At 38.6% G+C, this 17,139-nt stretch overlaps 1 protein-coding gene across 2 annotated transcripts in view; it reads left to right on the forward strand.

Moving 5' to 3' along the window:
- Znf385b (zinc finger protein 385B) overlaps positions 1-17,139 on the forward strand; it is a 386,454-nt gene that overhangs the window by 80,189 nt on the left and 289,126 nt on the right. The window contains exons 1-3 of one of the 2 annotated variants that reach the window (XM_005373359.2): positions 8,994-9,193; positions 14,705-14,847; positions 15,990-16,307. In XM_005373359.2, the coding sequence (XP_005373416.1) occupies positions 16,037-16,307 (271 nt within the window). In that variant the 5' untranslated portion in view covers positions 8,994-9,193; positions 14,705-14,847; positions 15,990-16,036. Of the gene's footprint in view, positions 1-8,993; positions 9,194-14,704; positions 14,848-15,989; positions 16,308-17,139 lie in introns of those variants that run through there. The other variant, XM_005373358.2, reaches the window with a different exon arrangement.

Consider the following 17,139-nt stretch of genomic DNA (forward strand, 5'->3'; position numbering starts at 1 on the left):
GATGATATAATGAACAGGTCATAGGAAAACCCTTTTGTTTGCAACTGGAACATTTGGTGTGTTTCCCAGGATTCTCAAGACACTGCTTTTCAACAAAGCATTTTATCTTTTGCTCTCTAAAAGTTTCAGATTTTGACTCTTAAAATCAGATGTGTGGCAATCTCAGTTGCTGTGATATTCCAGTCATCGTGGCTTGTTCTCATCATTGTCTTTTATATACCTGACCTTCTTCTCTGTAATTGGGTCATCTTCTCACTGTACTACCTTTGGGATTAATTTTTCCAACAAGGCCTGTCAGGTCATTTCCTGGCAGCCGCATCACACCACGGAAGCTGCCAGCGTTGAATCTTGACCTGATGTTCTAAATTCTCAAGAGAGCCTTAAAAATGGCTATTTCTTCCCATATTACTCTAAGCACGTTACACTTACTTTGTGTTTTGACCCAGGAAAAGAGAGTCGCTTGCTTAAATCCATATTTGCTTCCTGTGAGTTGCAGTAGCTTTGTAATAGAGTAACTACAAGGGGAAGGAAGAGATGAGCCTGCCAAAGGACCAGATACAATTACTTACAGAAGGTACTGGATTCACCAATGTCTCCATAGTAATTAATACCTTAGTGTGTGTGTGTGTGTGTGTGTGTGTCCACTTGCAGCACTACATTTTCAATTCTTGCACACCAAGTTTTAAAATATTATAATAAAGGAAAAAGTAAAAATCACATTATTGATAAATGTTGCACTTTTTCTCTTAAAAAAAGCTTACAGGAACCCTTACACTCTTGATATTCGAATACCTACAAATGTTAAAACTTTGCATCTGCTACACAATCCATGCAACTTTTTGACCTTTAAAGAAACAAATGATAAATTATCCCCAAGATGTAGTTTAGTGAATTCATTATGGAGCCATTCCCGTATCTGAAAGTTGCTCAGGGTTCCACAGCAGCATTCTTTTACCTAGGTGAAGGTGAAGTAAAGAGAGATGTTTGCTGGAAAAATCTGAACAGATGTTATTTACTGGATGTGTGTTCAGTTCCTGTGGAATCAGACTACTGGGAGGGAAGTTGGACGTCCTGTCCTCCTGCATCTGATAAGATAACAATGAATGATTGCTAAGGCATCGTCCAGACCTTTCCGCAAGTTGGAAAGGAGGACAGCGCACCACCAGTCTTTAGGAGAGAATATTTTACAGTGGTGTAACAAGAATCTTTCTTGCAGTTGTCTTACCCCTTCCTGATTGATTTTCAGTGTCACCATCCAATAATGGCCAGTAATTTACACACTTGTCCTGTCTGTCCTTCATAGGCATTCAGAGATACTACATTTGGTTTTTAAGTTTCCACACTTCTGTTATGGTTTTTGTCTGGGTTCCCCGCAAATCCTCATGCAGTCATGGGGCGGGCTTGTAGATTTATGATTAATGTATGGTCCAGTGTTGGAATTATGGATGTGAGTGCTACACCTGCCCTGGGGTGGGTAGTTTGCAAACGATGTAAAGGAAGGAAAAGGGTTTGCTCTTCCAGCTGCCACTCCTCCCTTGTGCTCTCGTTGCTTTTCCTGTCTTCCGCCGCTGCCATGAACTGTTGCCCTTTGCCGTGTGGAGCCAGCCGAGTATAGACTGAAACCTCCACAAACTGTGAGCGAAATAAACCTTTTCTTCCTTAATTTTGAGCATCAGGTATTTTGTCTCAGCAACGAGAGAAACCAAGATAACTTCCATTTTTTTTTATTATGTAGCATGCTTAAAATTATAAGTCCAAAACTGCATTTCACTATTAAGAATTTCTATAACATAGGGAAGGGAAGATTTGTTTTAAAGCTAAAAGCAGAGGTTAGAAATGAAAAGGATAGATTTGAAATTTAACAAAAAACTTAGGAATGTCTCAAAATCATCATGAACAAAATGAAAAGATGAACTAAATTGAGAAATGTTTGCAATATATGAAAGGAAGCATATGTGTTTAATGATCAAAAGTCTTTTAAAATCAATAAGAGAGACAAACTTCAACTGAAAAGAAGAAAATAAAGGCCAAGGTCATGGATAAGAAACTCACTGTAGTGCATGGTCCAGCTGTATAGGAAAAACTGCCCAACTATGCTAGCAAATAAATGCATTTGAAAACAGGCTGAGTGTATCAGACTGACTGAGTTCTTTAAACACCGTTCTCAGTATTGGGAAATAAATGTTCTCATACACTGTGGATGGAAGTGTAAATCAGTGTAGCTTATCTAGAGGTCAAAGTGGTAGTGTGTATTAAATGTGGACCTAAAAATCATACTTTCAAGAATTTGTCTTTAGGGAATAGTCATAGATGTGGGTAAAGATACAAATGCAATAAAACTCCCTAAGAATGTTTTAAATAGTCAAATAGTGAAAAATAATCACCATCGCACCATCTTCAGGAAAAATGAGGTTTCAAAGGGTCCTTGATGCCCGCATATCTACAGTGTTTGGGATAAATGGCTGCCACCACCTTAGGGGCTAGCTGACCTTCCCTGGTCTTTGCCCTGTTGTCTCTTCCCTCTTTTCTAGGAATAAAACTGCAATTTGGCTAAATTATCTCTATGTAGTTATATTTTGCTGTTGTTAGGGTGAATGCTGAAAATAAATATTTAATGACTGGGAAGATGTGCATGAGTGAAAAAATGGGAAGTTGAATTTTATGTAATCAAGTTTCTGTAAATATGCAACCACTTGAGGAAAAAATCTAGAAAAGTGTACTACAGAATAAAATACACATCTCTTGTGGTAAATTTGCAGGGACCTTTTACAAACTGACATTGCCCAAATTTTCTTTTTTGAACACTGAACTTTTTTTTTCATTTTAAAAAAGTAAAAAACTGACAAAACAACAATGAAGACAAAATCAAAACAACACAAAAACAACAAAAATGATACATGACCTCAAGACAAAATGATAGAAATTTACAACAGTTGCTAAATTACATATGGTTATCTTCAATGAAGTTGCTCAGTCCATTAGACATAAGAATGTAAGGTTGATCAAATAGTCAAAGACAGTAACAGCTGGGATAGGTGTATTGCTGATGTCTGCAGTTTATTCAGAGGAACAGTCAGTGCTTAAATTTTCTTTTTTCTTGACCAATTTTACACACTTGTGTTTGGTAATTAGAATGACTGATCTGAAAACAATATGCAGAATATAAGAACCATGTTGAACTCTTACCATTTTGTATGGTGAAGCTCTGCATCATTTTCAATTTTTAAAAAAATTATTTTTATTGTTTTTATTTTACTTGAACACTTAACTTTTACAAAATTTACTGACAAATGATATGTATCCAGAAGAGTATACACAGACTGGCTAGATTTCCCAGCTGAGTATCACTGTATAGGCATCACCAGTTCTCAGTCAAATGTGGGGCCAGCCCAGGGCGATAACCTCTACTCAGACTTGCTTCAGGGTGATAACCAGCTCACTTCTCAGAGCATTGGTTAGCTTTGTATGCTTTCATACTTTGTTTGTATAAGTGAAACTGTACAATTTATAACCTTGTGGTCTGTCTTCTTTTGTTCAGAATTATTCTTGAGTTTAACCATATTATCTCAAGGAGTTGTAAATCATTTCTTTCTTTTTGCTGTACATTATTCTATTGTTGAGATTAATATATTACAATTAATGTATTTACCTATTCTATCACGGATAGGTATTTGGTTACTTTTCAGTTTAAAACTGCTATGGCTTGTCTTATGAACATTCTGGTTAATATGTACATATTTAGAAGGCATATCTGAATACTTCTGTGGGTATACATTGAAGAGTAACATTTCCTGGCCTAGGACAATATGTATCCTCAGGTTCAGTTAATATTGCAGTTTTCCAAAATGGTTTTACCAAGTGATACTTCCACAACTGAGTACAAATTTGTTTTCATCAAATACTGCATATTTTCAGTCAGTGATTTCAGCAGTGTCACATTGTACTTTTGATTCGTGTTTCCCTAATGACTAAGGATGTTGAATACCTTTCTATATGTATATTTGCTATTTGAATGTTGTTTTTTATGAATGCAAGACATTTGTTTGTTTTTCTATTGGATTGTCTGTCATGTTGACTTAAAGGGGTTTTCACATAATAGTCAAGTGTTGGATTTGTGTATTGCAAATGTTTCTTCCCATTGGTGGCTTTTAAATATCATAATGGTGTCTGTAGGTGAAGAAACTATTTCAATTTCAATATATTTCAATCTATACTTGTTCTTTTATGGTCAAGACTTTTTTCTCTTTGCCTACTCCGAAGTCATGAAAACGTTCTGTTAGCTTTTCCCTTACAATCTCATTTTTTTTTTAACATTTAGATTTGCTCAGTTAAGTTCACTTTTCTGTGCTCTGCTGTTGTCTCATGTGAGTCACCTTTGTCATCCAGGGAAAGAGGAAGTGGAATACAGATTTTCTCAGTATAAAGAAGACGGTGTAGCCTAGTCAGTAAACATTCCTTCTTAGAGGTAGAGGTATATCATTGCATGTTTCAGCTGAATAACAAAGCCAAGTGTGGAAATAAATATTTGACCAAGAATAAAGCTTAATTTTGCCATTACAATAACTCTTGACACATGGAGATAAAAATTTCTACCACTTGACGAGTTTAAGTATTATTTAATTATCTCCTTGGGGTAATACTTTTGAGATAGCAAAGCTGGTCTTTTGCTTTTGATTCATCCTAAAAGGAAGAGAACTCACAAATAGGATTTTTTTTCCTACAGATATTCATACTTTAATAAAATTCAGTGAATAAAATATTACATAGAGTTCTTGAAGTTTATTTATTTAATATCATGAAAGCTGGTACATCACACAGTTCTCCAAAGATCATAATTACAGTATAATCTAATTTGTACCCTAAAATTTTATTTCAGATGCAAATAAATATTTGTATCTCAAAAATAAGTGTATGTTCTCTCTGTAGCTCTGTAGTTAGTGTTAGATGTAACTATCAATTTATTTCTCTGTTTGCCTGTTTGAAAAATTTTAATAACTGCTTTTCACATAGAATAAAAGCTTTCGTAATCAACAGTACTACATCTTTTTGTTTGGTGTTTTATGTTTGTTTATTAATACATGTTTGCAGAACATAACGTTTACATTCATCTTAGAGGGATATGCATGTAATTAATGTATCTTAACTATTTATTCTCCTTCCCTTCCCTCCTTCCATCTCTGTAACCCTTTCTCATTTGCAAAAGATCTATCTCCTTCTTTCCCATTGTCAATCTTTTATTTTGCTTTTTAAATTCTTTATACTTTAGGTTTATTGCATAAGAGAAGTTATATGATATTTAACCTGTTTCTGATTTATTTTATTTAACGTTATAGTCTCAAGGTACATCTGTTTTCCTACAGATGATTCAGATTCATCCTTCTTTATAGTGGAGTGGTATTCCATTATGTATAAATACTACATTTTCTTTATTCAGTCATCTCATCATGAATATATAGGCCGCTTCCAAGATTTAACTATTATGAGTTGTGCTGCTATAGATATGGACATGCATACATCACTGTGGTATGATGTGTTTAACTTTTCTGGAAAGATACAGTGAAGGAGAATAGCTAGATCATAACAAATGGAAGTTATATTTTTAGTTTTGAAGAATATCCATACTGATTTCCTTAGAGTTTATACCAGTTTCCTTTCCCATCAACAATGTAGAAGTGTGTCTTCTCCCTACAGCTGTGCCAGCATTTGTTATTGCATAATATTTTTAATGATAGCCATTCCTTCTGGAGTAAGATGAAATATCAATCTTGTTTTAATTTGCATTTCTCTGATGGCTGAAGATGATAATTTTTAAAACATATTTATGGGCCATTTGTGCTTCTTAGAAGTATCTATTCATCTGAATTGCCAAGTATTTGATTGGCTTTTTTATTTACAGGAGTCTGATTTTTTATAAATTATTTGTAAATTCTAAATATCACTCTCCTAGGAGTATCTGACAAAGTAGCTGGCAATATTTGTTTTCCATTTTGTACGTTGTCTCTATTGATTGTTTCCTTAGCTGTACAGAATTTTTTTTAATTTGTGTAATTCCATTTATGGATTCTTGATACAATTTCTTTTGCAATTGCGGATTCTATTTATAAGTCCTTCCCTGTGCCTATAGCTTCAAGATTTTTACCTATTTTCCCATCCAGCAGACTGTTTCCACTTTAACATTTAAGTCTTTGACCATTTTGATTTTATTTTGGTGCATGGTGATGGGTATGGGTGTACACTCCCCTGCATGTGTGTAACCAGTTTTCCCAGCACCTTTTGTTAAAAATGCTATCTTTCATCCAGGATATGATTTTAGCTCCTTTGTCAAAGATCAGATGACTTAATGTGGCTATGGTTGTTTCTTTATCTTCTGTTCTATTTCATTGATCCATATGTCTGTTTTTGTGCCAGTACCATGCTGTTTTTATCACTGTATCTTTGTAGTATAACTTGACATCTGGAATAGTGATGCCTCCTGCTTTGTTTTTGTTGCCCAGGACTGCTTTTGATATTCTGAGTCTATTCTGGTTCCATATAAATCTTAAGATATTTTATCTCCAGTTCTATGAGTAATGCTATTGGTATTTTGGTTGGGATTGCATTAAATCTGTATAAAAATTTTGGAAATACGCCAAATTTCAAAATACTGGTTCTGCCTATTCAAGAACAGGTAATATCTTTGCATTTTCTGATGTCTTCTTTGATCTCCCTTTTCAGAGTACTATAGTTTTCATTATAGAGGTCTTTCATTTCCTTGGTTAGGTTACTTTTTTGTGTGTTTTGGCTTTGGTTTTTTTGAGATACTGTCTCATTCTGTGATTCAGGCTAGTCTTCAACTCATGGCTATCCTCTTGCCTCAGCCTTCTGAGTGCTGGGATTATAGGCATGTGCCACCACACTTGCTTAGGTTAATTCTTAAGTATTTAATTTTTATTGTTTTCTTAATTTCTTTCTTAGTGAATTCATTGTTGGTGTGCAGAAATACTGTATTCTGCTACATTGCTTAATTTGCTATTAAGTCTAGGAGCAATTTTTTTCAGTCTTTTACATAAAGGGTCATGTCATCTGCAAATAATGATCATTTGATTTCTTCCTTTCCTATACATGTCTGTTTTATTTCTTTTGCCTAATTGCTTTACCCAAAGAGAACCCAGAACAGACAAACAAGCAAGGAAACAAAAACAAAATGAAAAACCACACGGCTGCTACCCCATATAGCCAGTGTCTACATGATTCCCTTCAGTCTGAATTCACAGTCCAGTTGCAGGCAACCAAGTCATTTTCCCTGATGGACTGCTTAACTGGCTGCCTGGGAGTGGTGAGGGCTCGGGTCAGTCTCTCTGCATGTGAGTCCTGGCTACAAGCCATGCTTTGGGTGTGGCCAACTTCAGATCTTCATCTCCAGATCTGACCACTTCATTTAAATTAAGAAGATGATGATGTGATGGAGTCTGCCCAACGCCTAGTTCTTCTTTGATTTCTGCCTGTGATCTCCTGTTGCTACACCCTTCATTGCAAGACGTTCCCATGCTGTCCCTTCAGAGGCCTTCTGCCCAGCATATCACCAGAGATCTGCCCCAGGAGATTCTTTCTGTTCCTTTGCCTTCAGACCTTCATCAGTCCTGGTTCTTGTCTCAGGAATTCCACTTTCCAACCAATGGAACTTGGCACAGACCTCAGGCCCAGGGCTTCATTTACCTGTGTGGGATGGTGGGCAGTGGGCAGAATTTCACACTGTCTCAGTCTTCCTGGTGTTTGGGGGGAAGATAGGAGAGTGCTTACTCTGGTGGGCTCCATTGACTCCCCCTGCCCCTTATTTCTGGGGATGTGACCATGGCTCCCTGCAGTATACTAACTTGGCAGCACCCATGGTTCCTGGTATTCAGCCTAGGGCAGGAGCTTTGTTTGCGGATAATGAGTTATGGGTGGTGGGTAGGGGCACAGTGGTCCCTGCTGTTTGAGAGGTGAGGGCATGGGGAGAGCTTGCCTGATACTGTGCTGCTGGCTCACCCTTTCTCTGGTTGCCTTCCCTGGCTCTGTGGGGCCCTAACTGTAATTAACTTTCAGGTTGGGTTTCCCTTCCATGTGGGAGGGAGAGGCTATAGGGAACATATCCCATGAGTCTGGCCTGTGCAGCCTCTTCTCTCTTCAGGCCATTAGACCCACTCCCAAGATCATGTGCTCACTAGGTAAAAGGTGGGAAACTGCAGCCCAGCGGCAGCGCTGCGCCTCTTTTCAACAACCCAGATACTTGATCTAGAGGATCTGTGCTTTTAGGTTAATTTTCTGTATCTTGGTGTGTTTGCCTCCCCCACTTGAGAATATGTCCTTTAGCCGGTATTTCTTGTTTCTCCTCCAAGCTTTTCCAGGGCACCTGTTTCTCTCATCAGCCATGTTGCAATCTCTTATTGCAATGTTTTGCACCTGTAATAGGAAACACACATTTTTCCTTCTACGGATAGAACTTAATGTCATAGGCATATAAGGGTATTTTCAACCTTAGTTTTACATATATAGTTGCAATTTATATTCTAGTTTGAAGAATAAAATACTTGCCTTGTCCTTATTATTAACTTTTTGTTATGCTATTTGTATATGGTGCTTCCTAGAAGTACTTCAAAGATGAATAGTACAAGAAGAGATATTGATCTACGTAGTCAACTGTTGGGCTTCTTAAAGGCCAAAGCCAAATTCCCAAGCAGCTTTTGATTAAAACTGAATTTCAGCTGAATTAATACAGGACTTATTTTGTCAAAGATTTATAAAACACCTTTTAAGTGCTAGACATCTTGATGACTTTGTATCTTAATAATGAATAAGAATAACAAATTTATTTTCCTTATATTTAAGTAATCTAAATCTCCCAGCTTACTTACCTAATTCAAAATAGTTCAAGTCTCTGTTGCATCCTACTTGATGCAAGAATTCCATTAATTTATTAGTTTGCCCATTTTGACTTTGTTGAATCCCTGCAGTATCCCAAGACGCCTGTGGTTGACATCCTTTCCAGCCTTCCAGTTCTGGGCCACCGCCTCCCTCTTGTTGCTCAGTAACAGCCTGCCGCCCTTTGCTGCTGCTCTCCCACATAGACCTTCAGCCCAGGTGCCTCACCAGACTCTTACTCAGTGTCTCACAGTAGCGGGAAGACCAGCTGTCATCACTGCATGATTTCAGCGGTGGCTTGGAGATTTTAAAGGTGGGGATACAAGTATGCAACTCCACAACTGCTACTTAATATAAAGGTGCCCTGAGTTCACAGACCAAAGTCCTCCCTAGGAACTGTCAATGGTGGGAGGTCTCTGCCTGAATATCAGACCTGTCACCACGTTTTAGGGATCAGTTTATCTCCTAACTGTAGGAGTGCCTTGAATAAGTCTCTCCTATCTGAGTCCTGGGCCAGCTGTTCCTCCAGACCCAGGGACAGTCACAACTCATCCCTCTGAGGGTGTCTTTCTTGCCCTGTCAATCTTCTGATAAGATTGAATGTGAGAATATCTCCTCTAGACCCACACACAGCAGTGTGGCCTTTCCTTGTAGCCCTTATGATAACTCACAATAAAGTAGTACTTTCCCAAAAGTCTAGCTTATCCAATTCAGAATGACCCAAAATATGGGTTATAATACAGTATTATCCAATTTGAGCTTCAGCAGTCTCAGGCCATTCTTCTTTTTTAAGGCTAGATATCTGCATGTCCTTCTGATACCTTCCGGTCTCCACTAATCTCCTGTGACTCCTTCTTCAATAAGAGAACACAGTCTCTCCCAAGATCTAACAAAAATTTTTAGGGACACTACAGTTGAAATACACTTACAAGAAAAAGATTCTTTGTGGAAAAAAAAAAAAAAAAGGATAATTTGCAGAGATGCAGTGGAGCTGCAGTAAGGACAACTTTTATGTTTATGTAAAGCAAATTGAGATCCTCAGAACCATAACTCCAAGTCTCCATGTAGAATAAAGTCTCAGCTTTACTTTCTCATAATAAAACTCCTCTAATATAGTTACCCCAAAACAAAGAAGCAGTGTGTGCCACAACTGGAGTGTATCGGCCAGCTTTCCTGTTGCTAAGACAAAATACCTCATTCCCCAATTTTAAGAAGAAAAAGTTTAGCTGGCTCATGGGTTCAGAGGTTCAGTCCATGGTTGGCTGGCTCCAAGGCAGGAAGTGGCAGAAGGCCACTTCATGTCAGCTGGGTAGCAGGGCTGGCAAATAGCACCAGAAAAGAACAGGAAAGAGACCAAACATCATCTCTTGAATTACGTTTCCATGACCCACCTAAAGTGTATTTTACTAATCCCTTAGGCAACTCCCAAGCCAATCAAGTTGACAAGAAAGCTTAACCATCACACTGAGCTAAAAAAGATTTTTAAGGGAAACAAACTACTAAAAGCATCAGAATGTCAGTAGTTCTTACCCAGCCATTACTGTCAAGTCTTTTGGGATTTGAATTAGGCCAGAGCATGCCATTACAATCTATTTCACCAGCACTCAGCAAAGTGCTCGTAGGTGACTAGAAACAAAATGAGACAGGCGAACAGTCTAGTGAAATCAAACATTAAGTAATAACTTCAGTCCAATGTAATAAAACTAAAATGCTGCAGAAGTTGTGCACAAAGTGATTTGGGAACTATTATTCAAGGAGTTCTCCATAGAGGAGTTTGTTTTCTAAGTTATCATAAGCTCTTCATTACTAAAAGTTATTTGTTTTATACATTTCTTTAACTACCAATATAACAAGGGTAGTATATTAGTTAATCATCATTGTTTAACAGGTGACTGTTTAGCTGAATTACATCACATGCAGGTTCCTGTATCTAGATCCTATTATGAAATAAATATGGAAGCATACAACAATGTGAACGTGCTCTACTGATTTTTTTTTTTTTGTTTTTCTCCAAAACTATTTTAGAGAGGGACATTGTTTGTGGCCTAATAGCCCAGGAACTCAACATTTTACCCTTCATAAATGAAGAAGATTAAGTGCTAGGTTTTTGCAACACAGTGAAGTGGGCAAGAATCAAGGCCAGAGTCCTGAATTTTCTCCAATGATTGATTGTTTCATTGCAGTACTCAGGTTTGAACCAAAGGCCTTCACTCTGAGATACATCCCCAGCCCTTTTATTTTTTATTTTGACACTGGGTCTCACTAAGTCTGTAAGTTTCCCAGGCTGTAAGTTTCCCTGGGCTTGAATTTATAGTCTTGCTATCTCAGCCTCCTAGAGTGCTGGGATTACTCCACCATCTATGTGTTTTTCATCTTCACAAATTTTTGTGCAAACTGTCCCACAACACCTGGTGTTCTGTTGCCCGTGAATAATGACAGTAAAGAGCTGTGCCACATAAATATTGATGCAAATGTACCCTTATCAGTGTATGAGTTACCCCAACAGAACTTGAAGTTAAAGCTTTATTTTTGGAAACATTGATCTTGGTTACTATGTTCACTTGGTTATTAGGTATATGCTGCACACATGTACACCACATACACATCATACACATGCAACACATTCCCAGATATACTGAACATACCACACACACATACAGTGTGCAAATGCAGTGCATTTATTGATTGAGCCAATATTTATTAAGTTTGCTTTTTATACTAACAACAGTCTTAGATGCCGAGAATACAGGGATAAATAAAGCACAGTTCTTATCCTCAAGGAGCTTGAGTCCAGCAAAGAAGGAAAATGTAGGCTCTTCCAGAGTACTTACTGCACTCTGAGGTACTTCCTGTTTTCTGCTTGGCACTTCCTGTTGGTCTGAAGGGTCCCATCAGGTTGGGCTTCTCACCCAACCCACCCTCGTCGCTCTTCTTCCCTGGTGTCCAGCTTCTGTCTACATAGGAGGTAAACATTTACTGAAATAAACAAATAAATAAATAACACTATATTGCTCCAGGAGGGCAGAGGTAGGAGGAGACCCTGACAAGTGATGTATCCTGAGAACTTCAAGAGTAGAGAGGTGAGCTGGGACTGTATGGGATTTGCTGGGGTGAAATGTGTACGTGACTTTTCAGAGAGACACAGTACATTTGGAAATGAGTTGTAAACCAGAGAATAAAGGGTTAAGGGATGAATGGGAAGTGGATAACCGATCACTTGCACGGGAGAATGAGATCACAAACCCTCAGGTCGGGGTGGGGAGGGACAGAGCCATGTTACTCTCACTTAGGAGTGAGGTTTGCTTCTCTCTTCTCCACTGGGCATGGCCACTGTCAAAAACGTGTATTTTTCTACACATGTAGCAGAAATGTCTATTTCTGAATCAGATTTCTGTTATTTTCAAGTTATTATCAAAACACCTGAAAAACTGCAAGTCAAGGCTATACCAGAGAAAGGTGTTACTTTCAAAAAGTTCCCCCATGAATCGCCTCCCGGCCAATTAAACCACTCCGACAGATCTGCACTGCTCATCCAGTTTGGGTCCGTCAGTTCATTTGCCCTTTTCTCGTTTCTTCACTTGCAACAAAAGAGACTACTTCCTCCTGGATGCAAAGGTGCTGCAATACATCTTACAGAAAGTTACAGAGGGAAAATAGAGCATGCACTTGTTTCCTTGTCCTGCCTTTTTTACTCTAAGAGCCCCCTTTCAGGCAATCAAAAGTAGAATGCTGCCTCTTGCTCTGTTTGAAACCTTGAAGGTCCATGTACCCCATGCAAGTGAAACATGTAATTTAAGAGAGTCTGATAAACAACTTTAAAATAGTAAGTGTGATTTTTCTCTTTTCTTCCACGTAAACTGTTACCTTCTCCTTAGCCAGAAAGTCGACTTTATAAATCCTATCACATCCACACATAGTATAAGCCTAAAAATTGTATCATTTCAAGCCCACAGTGGCTGTCGAGACTCTGATATCTTCCCTCTCTACCACCACTAGGTCGTTTTCCCAAGACCTCTGGAACTAAATATACTTTGGTTGCAAGTGGCTGTTAATGAGAGCTGGACTTATTTTTCCCCTCTCAGGGAGAAGAAATGTGATGAAGCTATAATTAGGACTAATAAATTGAGACTTGGTGGACACCTCCTCCCCTGGGATTGTCCCCTCCCTAGAGTGGCCCAGGAATATGGTGTGGGCAGCTTGGGCTCTCACCTGTGAGAGTCTCTTGGGGAGAAGATGAAAGAGGGGTGAAATGTTATGAAAGGTGCTGATCCTAAAGAAATTATGGAATTCTAGAATAGCTATTCACTTTATTTCAAAGGTTTCTTAGTTCTTAAAATTTGTCTTTTTCAATAAATATGAAATATAAATTGTTTGCAGGACAAATAGCAACCAGGAAGGGATGGATCAGCTGGGTTTATCTTTTAGAAGATAATACAATGCCATTTTTTAGATCTTAGATGTAGTGTAGAGCATTATGATGTCCATCCTGTTTGGATGAATTACAGTACGTTACTTCACAACATGGGCAAGGCCAGACACCTCCAAAGAGGTCACATTTTAGATGAGAGTGTCAACAGCACTCAGCCAAGTCAAGGATCTTGGTGCTTTGAGTCGAAATGTAGCACTCTGGTTTTAATGAATTGGAAAGACTGGGCCTGGCCTAGCTTTGCAAGGTTAACTTTTTCTTATGTTTTGCAGAGGCTTCATTTTTCTAGACAGGACCTAATACTGATAAGCTAATATTAAAAATTATACATTTGTTTAGCAATTAGTTCATTAACCCTTATGTTTTAATATTTTGAGAGAGACAACAGTAGTATGTTTGAATGTAACTTTTATATGGCATTTGTGTTTTCTAAAGTTTTATGAGATTTAGATTTATGGACTAAAAAACTGTGTGTGTGTGTGTGTGTACACTTGCAGTTCAAATTATGTTTTCATAATGTCGTTTTCTCCATATTGGCTATAAAAATTGCCTAAATCTGATTATGTGCAGTCTGAATGGATTTTGAAGTAGAACCTGCCTTTGTGGAGAGCTGAATGGTGAAGAATTTGTTTGGAAAATTTTGTGCAATAGTCCCTTAAAATGGCAGGAGCAGAGTAAAGTATGATATGGGACAAATATGTTTTACATATCAAATTAGCAATAGTCAAACAACCTTCACAACCGCATATATGAAAGTAAATAAGGAGATATTTTTGTTATTCTGTACATGAAATCAGTATCCGCCTTTCTGGCCATACCTTTTTTGAATTTCAGTCATTCAGTTGTGAATCCAAAAGTGAGCGTGTGTCTCCTTGCACCTCCCTTTCCAGAAAGCCCCCATACCAACTTAGATGAAGGAAATGTTCCCAGCAGTGTCTTCAGTCCCCCTGGCGTCTCCCATAGGCACAGACCTTTGTAGAACTCTTCATGGTTCATGGTACAGTGACATCCTCGGCCCATTCTTCCTCGTGCACACATTTCTCCTTTCGTTTTTGCCTCATTGCTTGTCCCTGTCTTCTTGGAGAATTTTCTTTATTTAACTTGAGAACCTAAAAGCGTTGCTGTAGTCACACTGATAATATGAAAATACCAGTTACCTTGGGGTTAGCCAAAATGGAAACTCACTGATTTTAAAGTATAACTGAACAAAATAGAAAGCCATTGTAGCTACCACCATCTATGGGTTTAAAGGTACTGAACACTCCCCTTTGAAATCTTAGGAAGATCACTATACCCTTATCTAAATAAATGAAGAAAAAAACAGCACTTATAATTATGTCTGACTCTTTACTGTTTTTCAAGTGCTAGTTGACGATAATATATTATTTTGTATTTCAGATGCTCTACATTTCAAATTTATCAAAGATTAAATTGATGTTTATGGGCTAATCTGGAAACCAAAACCCAAATTGTTTCATTACATCTATCAGAAAATATGTGTGAATTTCCAGGGGCTGACTTATAAAGGAACACGACCCAATGTAAGTTATAGAAATACTGTGTTTTGGCCTTTGTTATCACCCTGCTGAGGTGTGTGCCTGCATATGTACAGATGTGTGACCATTGTACAAATATAACATACATACTATAGTTTTTCACAATACTGGGTTCATAACATCTATTCCTTTCCTCCTGCAATAGATATTTAAGTGTCTGTTATGTAAAAGGTGGAGTAGTAGGCCTAAGAAATACCCCAGGATGAGGTTACTGCTCTTACAGAGTTTATACTTTAATTAGGAAACCATCATAAACAAATAATTGCACAAATGCATATGAAATGCACATTTTGATAGTTGCTGTGATGCGTAACCATGTGGCATACCACCAGGCCTGTCTTTTCTTCAGGGCCAGAGTGGGTCCTTTGGAGAAATAGCTGTTTTTCTTATTGCTGAGACACAATACCCAACACCCACAAGGTAAACGAGGAAAGGTTTACTTTAGTTCACAGTTTGTAAAGGTTTCAGTCCATAGTTGACTGGCTCTAAGGCAGGGTGGCTTGGCAGAGGAGCATCACAGAGGAGAAATAGTTCATGGCATGGCAGGCAGAAGGCAGCGGGCAGCAGCAGCTGCAGGCCAATCTTTTTCTGTCCCTTTATATTCCATTCAGGCTAAAAAGTCTATTGATTGGTGCCACCCACACCCAGGGTGGCGCTTCCATTACCCATACCTAGAACTATGCTAATTCCGATCAGTGGACTAATTTAGTACCATACACCTTTTAGTCCCAATATCACACACCCTAGATCTAGCCAGCTTGAAACCCCCACCTGTGAGCACATGAGACTTTGAGGGGTTAGCTACATATAAGCCATAACAAGAGGGCAATGTGCTATCGAGGTCTCACAGGCAAGCAGGAGTATAAAGGACAAAGAGGATAGGAAGTGACATGGGGAGGGGAGAACAAAGATGGGTATAAAGTGCTCCAGATAAGGGAACTCCTATTCAAAACCAATGTGCACAATCAGGTACTTCTGAAGACATTTCTCAAGAGTGACAATTAAATGACTGGGGGACATCTACCTAAATCAAACCATTAAAAATTGATTGTGCTCATGCTAGAAAATAAGAAAGTATGTATGAATTTACAAGCACTTCTACCATTTTGTTTTGCTTTGTTTTCTAGGTACAAAGTATTCCTTAAGCCCTGACAACCACCTTGAAGATGGTATTATGAATATGGCAACTTTTCTCCGGGGCTTTGAAGAAAAGGGGATAAAGAACGACAGGCCTGAAGACCAGTTAAGTAAAGAGAAAAAGAAAATCCTGTTCTCCTTCTGCGAGGTGTGCAACATCCAGCTGAACTCTGCAGCCCAGGCCCAGGTCCATTACAATGGCAAATCCCACCGCAGAAGAGTCAGGCAGCTGAGCAATGGGCAGCCCCCACCCGCAGCCCAGGGCTCGGGGCCTCTGCTGGCCAGCCCCAGTAGCAACACCAGCACAGGTAGGAAGGGGTCCCGGGCCCCCATGTACTTTGAGGAGAGATGATTAAAGTGAAGCAAGACGTCTTTCAGTTAGAAGTACCATCATGATACATACTATTTTCTCCTACAGGTAAAACCTACAGACTGTTGGTCCTCTCTCAGAATATTTACACACATACACACACACAGACACACAATAGTGTCTGAACATTTCCTAATGCATCTTGAAATAAATTTGTTTATTTATTTATTTACTTACTTATTTACTAATTTTTGGTACCAGGGAGCAAACTCAGGACCTTGTGCTTACCAGGCAGGTGCTTGTGCTGCTGAGCTATATCCCCAGCCCTTGAAATGTATTTAAAATGGTCAGTGATGTCAATTTTTCCCCTGTCTGCAAAATTAGGCTTTCTTGGATTTTCCTTATCTGTTTCTTTTGAGTGGCGTGCAGCTTGCCAATGCATAAAAACCTACATCTTTATTAATAACGCCCATGATGTAGAAAGGGAGCATTGATCTTACACCTTGGACTAGTCCTGTGCTTTAAAAGTGTTGCCCGCAGGGTGCCAGTAACATTCTGACAGTAGGAACAGGCACTGCCCAAACCCACAGGAAGGGCCCCTGAGCATCTGCCATCTTTTTTTTTCACTCTTTGTTCCCACCTGTGCTACAATGGAGTCCGTTTCAGGGCCTGCTGCTTTGTTTGTGAACTTTGTTCACTCTTTCCTTGTGAGGTTGATGGAACTAGAAGGTTGGGAATTCTATCTTCCTGCATCTGCTCTGAATTTTTCGAGTCTTTATCCTATCCTTGGGCAGCTCTTCCTCCTTCACATTGCTGGTCACTGGATGACC

This window comes from Chinchilla lanigera, unplaced genomic scaffold (genome assembly GCF_000276665.1).
Source record: "Chinchilla lanigera isolate Chin_1 unplaced genomic scaffold, ChiLan1.0 scaffold00002, whole genome shotgun sequence".
Classification (NCBI taxonomy): domain Eukaryota; kingdom Metazoa; phylum Chordata; class Mammalia; order Rodentia; family Chinchillidae; genus Chinchilla; species Chinchilla lanigera.